Source organism: Protomyctophum bolini, assembly GCF_963924005.1.
Source record: "Protomyctophum bolini genome assembly, chromosome: 24".
NCBI lineage: Eukaryota > Metazoa > Chordata > Actinopteri > Myctophiformes > Myctophidae > Protomyctophum > Protomyctophum bolini.
Genome location: NC_137885.1, coordinates 6,145,512 through 6,156,629, shown reverse-complemented (window position 1 = coordinate 6,156,629; position 11,118 = coordinate 6,145,512). Strand labels below are relative to the sequence as shown.

The following is an 11,118-nucleotide window of genomic DNA, read 5'->3' as shown; positions in this document are numbered from 1 at the left end:
CTCTCTCTCTCTCTCTCAGTTATAAACTTTGTGCATCTCTTCATTGATCTGTTACTAACGAGGTTATGAGCAATCAAATATATCCATATATAACTGTTAATAAAATAAAATATGTTATCTATGGTCAGATAGAGTGCATGTTCTATCTCATAACAACAGTATAGATATATTTGATTGGTTAATAAATATATCCATATTATAACTGTTAATAAAATAGAATATGTTATCTATGGTCAGATAGTGCATGTTCTATCTCATAACAACAGTATAGATATATTTGATTGGTTAATAAATATATCCATATTATAACTGTTAATAAAATAGAATATGTTTTCTATGGTCAGATAGTGCATGTTCTATCTCATAACAACAGTATAGATATATTTGATTGGTTAATAAATATATCCATATATAACTGTTAATAAAATAGAATATCGTCACCTTATTAAACTAATTGCCTAAGTCATTTTTTGCCAATTTTGTTTTTTTGCCTAAATCACAACCTGGTGATGCTGGCCACCTCTGGTAAACTCGCCCAAGCCCTAATGTAAAAGGCCTTCCTGTTACACCCTATTAAAACAATGGCCTATGTCAAGAGGGAGACTTAGGCCATATTATTTTTCCTAAGTCATAATAAAATCTGACTTAGGCCATTTTAACACACCTTTCAAAATGGGACTGAATGGGAGGTACTGTTACTATGGGACTGATAGAATGGGACTGAATGGGACTGAATGGGAGTGAAAGGGAGGTACTGTTACTATGGGACTGATACTATGGGAGTGCATGGGACTGAATGGGAATGAAAGGGAGGTACTGTTACTATGGGACATTGGGACTGATACTATGGGAGTGCATGGGAGTGAATGGGAGGTACTGTTACTATGGGACTGATACTATGGGAGTGAATGGGAGTGCATGGGAGTGAATGGGAGGTACTGTTACTATGGGACTGATACTATGGGAGTGAATGGGACTGAATGGGAGTGAAAGGGAGGTACTGTTACTATGGGTAACAGTACCCGGCCAGGAGACAACCCACAGAGCCTAGTCCCTCCATGTGCCAGAAGTGTACCTCCCAGCCTTGGCAGAGTATAGTTCTGGAGTAGTTCCAACGGATTGTGTGCCCCTGGTTTTTCCCTAGTGGGACTGATTGAGGGTAGCTACTGGGACGTAAGTCGGGACTTGATCACTCCCGGCTGGGTCGCCTGAGTGAGGGGTATGATGTTGAGAGACCCGAAACCTTGTTGACCTTAGGATACATCACTGAGGATACATCCCAGGTGCATCCATGCGATGTTTTTTAGTTATAGTTCTTCTATTTATAGTGACTCATAGGAATAGACTATGTGACAACCAGGTATAGTCTGGTGACCACCGGAGAGACGGGTGACAGCCGGAATGTAGACGGCACCCGGGTGAGCAGTATGGGTTAGCGCCCCAGCCTGTGTCCTCCGTGAGGAGGAAGCCCAACAACCCTCGTGAGGCCTTTGGGAGGGCCATGCAAGCAGCAAGCGGAACCGCAGCACCATGACCCTGCGGAACCATTGCCGACCACTCCTGAATGATAATAATAATGTTAATAAATATATCCATATTATAACTGTTAATAAAATAGAATATGTTATCTATGGTCAGATAGAGTGCATGTTCTATCTCATAACAACAGTATAGATATATTTGATTGGTTAATAAATATATCCATATATAACTGTTAATAAAATAGAATATGTTATCTATGGTCAGATAGAGTGCATGTTATATCTCATAACAACAGTATAGATATATTTGATTGGTTAATAAATATATCCATATTATAACTGTTAATAAAATAGAACATTTTTCTACGTCTTGGCGGCGCCGCGACCCATGATGGCCTTCTTGGTGTTCCTCTCGGGCTTCAGGAGCATGACGTAACACTTGGGCGCGAACAGCGCCACCAGCAGGCCGAAGCTGGACGCCAGGATGGCGAACGCCTCCACCACGTCGGCGTACTTGCCCGGCGAGCTGACGTATGCCGGCACGAAGGCGACCCACACGGCCACGAAGACCAGCATGCTGAACGTGATCAGCCGCGCCTCGTTGAAGCTGTCCGGCAGGTTCCGCGCCATGAAGGCCAGGGCGAAGCTGAGCAGCGCCAGCAGGCCCACGTAGCCCAGCAGCACGGCGAAGCCCGCCGCCGAGCCCACCGTGCACTCGTACACGACCCGGTCGCTGTGGTACCGCGTGTTCCTGTGCGGCGTGGGCGGGGCGGTCGCCAGCCAGGCGGCGCAGATCACGGCCTGGACGGCGGCGAGCGCCAGCACCGCGGCCCTCTGCTGCGCCACGCCGAACCACCGCGCGGCGCCGGTGGCGGCGCTACCGGGCCTGGAGGCCCTGAACGCGGCCAGCACCACCACGGTCTTCACCAGGATGCACGAGACGCACAGCGCGAAGCTGAGGCCGAACGCCGCGTGCCTCAGCCGGCACGTCCACGGCCGCGGGCGGCCGACGAACAGCAGCGAGCACAGGAAGCACAGTGCCAGCGACAGCAGCAGCTGGAAGCTGAGCTCGGAGTTGTTGGCGCGCACCATGGGCGTGTGGCGGTGGCGCGCGAAGACGGCCAGCACGACGGCGCAGAGGAGCGCGCCCAGCAGCGAGGTGGCGGTCAGGGCGACGCCCAGGGCCTCGCCGTAGGACAGGTACTCCAGGCTCTTGGGGACGCAGCGGTCGTGGCGGGCGTTGGACCAGAAGTCCTCTGGACAGACGGCGCACTCTGGGGAGTCTGACAAACACACCGCCACGGAAGGTCACAAAGGGACAGTCTCGTCCTTAAAAAAGAGGCACGACTTTTCTACATGCTGCTATGCCACTACATGCTACATGCAACATGTTACATGCTACATGCTGCTATGCCACTATGACATGAGAAAACTCAGTGTTTTTCTTGTAATTAACTTAAAGTAAAGTATTCCATTGGTCCACGTTGGAACACAGTTGATTTCCTTAGACCCCTTGGTGTGGTTGTTATTGTGCCTTTGTATTTAGGGTTTCTTCCTGGACACCTTGACAGTAAAACGTGCCAAAGAAAACGACATTTTAACAAATATTATATCTGATGATCATGTTTTAGGGTGGAAAGAAATCACGGCACTCCATCTTTAAGTGGCGAGATGGTTAGGGTGCGAACCAAGCCGACCCGGAAGAAGGGGTGAAACGGGAGTCATGCGCTGGGTCGGTGCAGATGTAAACAAACCGGAATGGATTGTAAATGTCTAGATAGACCAGTTAATGTGAACCAACCGGTGTCGTTGCTGATCTGTCCGTCAGAACAGGCGATGCAGTCGAAGCAGCAGACGGGTTCTCCTTTCCTTCTGGCAAGGCGGGTTCCAGGAGAACAGCTCTCACTGCACACCGACCGAGGAGGCTGCAATGACAATGATACATTAGGCCTACGTTAGATTCATCTCAGCTCTCACTGGAAAATAACAACGGTCAATTTCACTTTTAAACTTCTAAACCAATGGTTTTCAAACAGTGGTCCGGGGACCACCACCAGTGGGCCTTGAGGGGGTTCCAGGTGGTCCCCAGCTATAAATGATGAAAAGTTGGTGACCAAATGCACCCTTATAGATCTTTTATTCTTGAGAGCATAAAATGAAACCACTGACATATAGAAACAGGGTCGCCTGATGGAGGGGAAAGGAACTGGTTGGAATAACGTGTTCCTTCCACGCGCTACGTCCAACCAGGGAAACTCCCCCCTGTCAGGTGCAAAGGAGCAACTTGGACACTCAAGCATGAAGGGAGCATGAGTTAAGTCCGTTTCTCTCCCTAGGTTGGTGGAGGGTGTGTAGAGCCCAGGATCACAGTAGATGATTGACACAGGGGTGAAAAATGGGTTACGAAATCGTGGGATGAAAAAATATAATTAAAAAAAACAAAAAAAATACAGGGTTTTTCAGAAAACTGTCAAACAAATCTGATTTCAATCTGGATCGAGGCCCAGATCTGAATTCAGATCTGATTTAAATCTGGATGAGGCCCAGATCTGAATTCAGATCTGATTTCAATCTGGATGAGGCCCAGATCTGAATTCAGATCTGATTTCAATCTGGATGAGGCCCAGATCTGAATTCAGATCTGATTTCAATCTGGATGAGGCCCAGATCTGAATTCAGGCTATATTTTGGTGTAAAGTGTAATTATTCCAGCTAAACGAGACCTCGTTGGACTCGAAGCCCCAGAAGATCTCGTCTTCGTCCAGGACCAGCTCTTCGTTGCTGGCCACGCCCACGTTCCGGAGCTCGATGCCGCCGTCAGGAAGCCACGCCCAGTTCATGACATCATAGATTGGTAGAGGATCGCCGTTCTCATCAAATGATACATGATCACCAGCTGGCGTGGTGAAACTGACCGTCTCCAGGTAATGGACAAGCTGGACACATTATGAAAGACACACACATACAGAGACCTTAAAGGAGAATTCCATGCTAGAATGCTTTCTTATCTTTCTTTGTAGTTGTTACGTCCCCACCAAAGAGGTCCAGGTGTTTTTGTGTGAAAAAACTCCTTTTTGGCTATTTTCCCTACCATAAGCCCTCAATGAATTGCATTGCATTGAATGGCCGGGAATTGAATGGGGCTATGGGGTGTTATGCTAATTCGCTTATTTCCATCGAAAGAAGTAGTAAAGTGTGCCGCTTGGGATATTATTTACATTATGAAGAGAGGATATATACAAAGAAATTATAATTTTGAGCGATGGAAATAAGTGAATTAGCACAACACCCCATAGCCCCATTCAATTCAATGCAATTCATTTAGGGCTTATGGTAGGGGAAATAGCCAATAAGGAGCTTTTGCACAAAATAACACCTGGACCTCTTTGGTGGGGACGTAACAACTACAAAGAAAGGTAAGAAAGCCTTTTAGTATGGAATTCTCCTTTAATAATACACTAGACTGTAGTTATAGAGAATATAAACTGTTGCGGCTGATTGATAGCGATCCCCAATAAATGTATCAGCCGGCAGGCTAAGCCTGGGAGATAAAAACTGTATGACTCACAATGTGCAAACGAAGTATAATTCCTATAGGACGTCTGTGGACGTCTTGGGCACAAATTGTGTTTTAAAATGCTTTTATGTCTGTGACGGTGTGAGTTAAATAAAGCGAGTCATGTTCGCATGTTTGGAATTGTTAACAGCTGAAATCAATCATATAAATATCAGTATGCCGATATTACTTGCGGGCCACCTTAAGTGACGGTGCGGGGGCCGCATCGCCAGTGGCCCCTGTCAGGATGTGATCCAAGTAGGACCCAAATGCGAGGAAGTCAGAATCAAGTGGAAGTTTATTTTAACAGAGGTTTGCAGGAGAGCAACACCATCAAACAAACAGACTTGGAACTCAGGTTTACATGACAATAAAGAATAATCCAACGGAGAACACAACCAAACACAGGGTTTAAATAGGCACAAGATTAACAGGACACAGGTGGTGAACTCAAATCAAATCAACACAAGGATTGGCTGGGGGAAAACAAGACACAGGTGAAACAAAGAACCAAAAATCAGGGAAGGTGAGACAAGGCAGGAACCAACTACAAAGGAAAACAGGAAACACAAGGCATCACTTCAAAATAATATTCAAGAACACCATAGCATAACTTCAGAAAAAGTTTCAAGAACAACAAAAACAGCACACGGAAGGCAGATCGTGACAGCCCCATGTATGCCCTAGAGGAGAGCCTATATACTGTACGTGAAGAATTCACCTGCCATGGTTGTACGGTGGTCGGCGTGGCACAGCGGTGCCCGGCGAAAGGCCCCGTGCCCGGGGCACACTGCAGCGCGGCGTGCAGGGCGTGTGCCAGCGCGTACACCGCCTTGTACACGTTGTACTCGGCCCGGAGGTCCGACACGTCCAACAGGGCCGTCTCCACCGCGCCCAGGTCCTCCCGTCCGCTGCACAGCCTCCCTCCTCCTCCTCCTCCTCCTCCCCCTCCCCCTCCCCCTCCCCCTCCTCCTCCTCCGTGGTCGTACGGGGCGGGGGCAAACCGGCACCCGAACGTGTGCTCCCAAAACTGCCTCAGCTGCGAGGAGAAAACACAACAACCCCATGGCGGTCTTTATATCGACAAATCCACAGAGGGGTACAAATTACAATTTAGGCATTTAGCAGACACTCTCTTAATCCGAGAGTGACTTACAGTAAGCAAGAACGACACATGGTATATGGTTTCCTATTAAACGGTGTGAAACCAACGCTCACCACGTTGTCTTCAAGGTAAAACGAAACCAACGCTCACCACGTTGTCTTCAAGGTGAAAGGAAACCAACGCTCACCACGTTGTCTTCAAGGTAAAAACGAAACCAACGCTCACCACGTTGTCTTCAAGGTAAAAACGAAACCAACGCTCACCACGTTGTCTTCAAGGTGAAAGGAAACCAACGCTCACCACGTTGTCTTCAAGGTAAAAGGAAACCAACGCTCACCACGTTGTCTTCAAGGTGAAAGGAAACCAACGCTCACCACGTTGTCTTCAAGGTGAAAACGAAACCAACGCTCACCACGTTGTCTTCAAGGTAAAAACGAAACCAACGCTCACCACGTTGTCTTCAAGGTAAAAACGAAACCAACGCTCACCACGTTGTCTTCAAGGTGAAAACGAAACAAACGCTCACCACGTTGTCTTCAAGGTGAAACGAAACAAACGCTCACCACGTTGTCTTCAAGGTAAAACGAAACCAACGCTCACCACGTTGTCTTCAAGGTGAAGCGAAACAAACGCTCACCACGTTGTCTTCAAGGTGAAAATGAAACAAACGCTCACCACGTTGTCTTCAAGGTGAAGCGAAACAAACGCTCACCACGTTGTCTTCAAGGTAAAACGAAACAAACGCTCACCAAGTTGTCTTCGCGGACGTTGTCGGGGTCTTCGGCGTCCGGGCGGAGGTTCAGCAGGAAGTCCCTGAGTCCCGGGATCTCGGCGCGACGGATGGCGATCCCCAGGGTGCCCGTCAGGTACGGCATGAATTCTGGAGTCTGGAAGCCCGGGAACGTGGCCCACGAGACACTGGCCATCCACTGGAGTCCCGTCAGGTTCTGTCTTATGACCTGTGTGTGATAAATGGTAAATGGTGCATTCATATATAGCGCCTTTATTCAAGGCGCTTTACATAGATTGTGCATTACATTCACCCATTCACACACACACACACACACATGCATACACCGATGGTGGCGGAAACCATGCAAGGGACCTGCAGCACATCAGGAGCAGTTAGGGGTTCAGAGTCTTGCTCAAGGACACTTGGACACTAACTCTGGGGGAGCCCGGGGTCGACCTGGCAACCTTGCGGTTATCATCCGGACACTCTACCTATCTAAAAAGTAAATGCTTTCACTAAACCAGATTCATTACCTCTTCCTCGTATGGAGGATTGTGTAGATGAAATTGGACATGCCAAGTTTGTAAGCAAATTTGATCTGCTTAAAGGATATTGGCAAAGTGCCTTTGTCAAAAACGGGCACAGGAAATTTCTGCCTTTATAACTCCAAAAGGTCTGTTTTCCTACAAAGTAATGCCGTTTGGGTTGCGGAACGCACCTGCGACATTTCAGCGACTCATGACATATGTGCTGGGAGATCTTGAGTGTTGTACAGTCTACCTAGATGATTGTTGTGTTTTCGGACTCTATCTATCTATCTATCTATCTATCTATCTATCTATCTATCTATCTATCTATCTATCTATCTATCTATCTATCTATCTAACCTCGTCCATCATCTTCCTCATGTGTGCTCCCAGTTCGAACACTGCCACTACGCGGGCCGTGGACGTCTTCATGACAGAAACGATCCTCCGCAGTTCTGCTGGGTCGTTGGCGGGCAGAACCTCGATGTAGGCCAGACACGCCTCGCCGGAACGCTCCAGGTCCGACTGGGAAGCACAAAGTGGTGGGGAAATAACTCAATTGTTCTACTTAACCCATTCAGGACGGGAACACTTCTTTGCTGTTTTAAGCATTATGTTATACTTTACATAGTACATAGTGCCGTGCTACGAGCTTGTAGATCTGCTATTTTCTTTTTAAATCCGTGAAAATGTGGCGCAAATCTTTGAACATATTATTCTTTCAGAGTGAATGACAAACATGATTTATAATGATTTATAGAATCGTCCTCAGGTCGAAATGTAAAAGTATCAAAAATGTAGATGTACTCCGTTCACCGGCCACTAGTGGCCACTAACACTATCAACCAGGGTGCATTTAGTCCACTGAAAAATGTTGATCAACAACTAAATAAAAAGAACGGAGTTTTGCATCCTTCTCAGCTATCTGTGGGAACACATTGGAACCCAACCCCAGAATGTGTTGCCGTACCTTTAAGGACCTGGCAGCGTTGCGTCCATACGCATCATCACTGACCACAAGCCCCACCCACGTCCAGCCGAACCTCTTCATAAGCTGCTGCATGGCTCTCACCTGATTGGTTAAGAATGGAGAGGTTTGTATAGAGATCTGATTGGTTAAGGATGGAAAGGCTAGACACCTGATTGGTTAAGAATGGGGAGGTATAGAGACCTGATTGGTTAAGGATGGAGAGGCAAGACACCTGATTGGTTAAGAATGGAGAGGTATAGAGCCTGATTGGTTAAGGATGGAGAGATATAGAGACCTGATTGGTTAAGGATGGAGTGGTAAGACGAAAACAGAAGAAAGCGCCAGCACTCAAAATAATGTCCTTTTCACATGCTTTATTTACCTATGACGAACGAACAGTGGACCTCTGACCTCTGACCTATGACGAACAAACTGTGGACCTCTGACCTCTGACCTATGACGAACAAACAGTGGACCTCTGACCTCTGACGAACAAACAGTGGAAGCGTTTGGGCCAAATGGGCCTTTATTCCTCAGAACCGCCATCGTCGGTTCTTCAGCAGCTGGGTGGAAACTGCTCCAGAATCTGGTGGTGCTACTCTTGAGACTGCATGAGTAGGGTCTCTTGCCCTTGCTAGTGTGTACTAGTTAGTGTGTACTAATTAGTGGGTACTAGTTAGTGTGTGCTAGTTAGTGTGTACTAATTAGTGTGTACTATAGTGTGTACTAGTTAGTGTGTACTATAGTATAGTGTGTACTAGTTAGTGTGTACTATAGTGTGTACTAGTACCTGGAAGGCGTCGCTTGGGATGGTTCTGAAGAAGGAAGGGAACAGTCTCCGGTCACTCAAACACGAACAGGTGGCAACATGACTGACCTGAAAAATGTTCCAAGAATAATTATGTAATGTATTCATTTATTAACTTAAAGTTTTGTTTTTTCAAAATGTACCATTTGGATACACCACCAAATAGCACCACCGAATCATAGTGCTTTTATCCAAAGTTCTTTACAGAGATTATTATTATCATTATTATTATTATTATTACATTCACCCATTCAGATTTCAGACACACATTCATACACAGATGGCGGTGGAAGCACACAGCTCCCCTCTACAGTCACAGACACACACAGCTCCCCTCTACAGTCACAGACACACACAGCTCCCCTCTACAGTCACAGACACACACAGCTCCCCTCTACAGTCACAGACACACACAGCTCCACTCTACAGTCACAGACACACACAGCTCCTCTCTACAGTCACAGACACACACAGCTCCCCTCTACAGTCACAGACACACACAGCTCCCCTCTACAGTCACAGACACACACAGCTCCCCTCTACAGTCACAGACACACACAGCTCCCCTCTACAGTCACAGACACACACAGCTCCCCTCTACAGTCACAGACACACACAGCTCCCCTCTACAGTCACAGACACACACAGCTCCTCTCTACAGTCACAGACACACACACACACACACACACACACACACACACACACACACACACAGCTCCCCTCTACAGTCACAGACACACACAGCTCCTCTCTACAGTCACAGACACACACAGCTCCTGTCTACAGTCACAGACACACACACACACACACACACACACAGCTCCCCTCTACAGTCACAGACACACACAGCTCCCCTCTACAGTCACAGAAACACACAGCTCCCCTCTACAGTCACAGACACACACAGCTCCCCTCTACAGTGCTCTACTACTGAAAGTGACTATAATTTCTCTCCGAAAGCACTTGAATATGATGGAATATGACTAAAGCTCACATTTCTTTTCGATATATATCGATATACGATACATCGTTACATGCCTAATGAGTATACATATAGCCTACCTATGTAAGTACAAAGTACAGATTACTTACCAGAGGTACATGGTACAGACCTAGAATACTAGACATGGCGATGGCCTGCGTCGAGGACTCTGGCCCGACCACGCCCAGCACGGGAGGGGAGGAGCCGGCGGCGCAGCTTTCGTCCAATCGCACGCGCTCCTCCCGGCCGCTGACCAATGAGACGGCGGCCTTGAAGCCGATGGACAAAAAGACGCAGCAGGTGTCGTAGAGGCGGAACCCCAGCGTCACGTTGGGCAGGAGGGCGGGGTCAGCGTTGATCTCCGCCACGGCGAAAGCCATGACCTGCGACTGGCGGAAACCTTCCACGTCAAAACTGTAAAACACGTTAATAACGTCATGACCTGCGACTGGCGTCGAAACTGTTGAACATTTCCGTTGTCAATGGGAATTTAATGTTTGTTTAAAGGGACACTTCACCCTTTTTGCAAAAAAATATATGTAATGACGTTTAGAAGCTTTAGAACACTTTCCTGGGGGTCTTTGTGTGTGTAATATGTGGTTTTAGATATTTTAGATTGTAGCAGTGAGCCTGTTGTCTCTGATGTCATGGACACTGGGCTCACTTCCTTCCTGGACTACATGTTGTCTCAGTAAGACAGCTCTCCCCCCTATCCACAAGGAGGAGCAGTGCACCAAATAATTATGGGAATTGTAGTCCAGGAAGGTAGTGAGACCAGTGTCCATGACATCAGAGACAACAGGCTCACTGCTACAATCTAAAATATCTAAAACCACAAATTACACACATAAATACCCCCAGGAAAGTGATCTAAAGCTTCTAAACGTCATTAACATATATTTTTTAGCAAAAAGGGTGAAGTGTCCCTTTAATGCTACACAAATGGGTCCCAGCCC

General features: G+C 47.1%; 2 protein-coding genes across 1 annotated transcript; both read right to left on the bottom strand.

The window, feature by feature from the left end:
• LOC308311923 (N-chimaerin-like) overlaps positions 1-11,118 on the bottom strand; it is a 168,915-nt gene that overhangs the window by 45,679 nt on the left and 112,118 nt on the right.
• On the bottom strand, positions 1,845-10,542 carry LOC308311426 (extracellular calcium-sensing receptor-like; the record flags this gene model as incomplete). The annotated part of the gene is made up of 8 exons (XM_080758112.1): positions 1,845-2,764; positions 3,283-3,406; positions 4,205-4,417; positions 5,759-5,920; positions 6,892-7,101; positions 7,763-7,927; positions 8,373-8,474; positions 10,273-10,542. 8 exons carry the CDS (start codon positions 10,540-10,542, stop codon positions 1,845-1,847), a joined length of 2,166 nt encoding a protein of 721 aa, XP_080614238.1.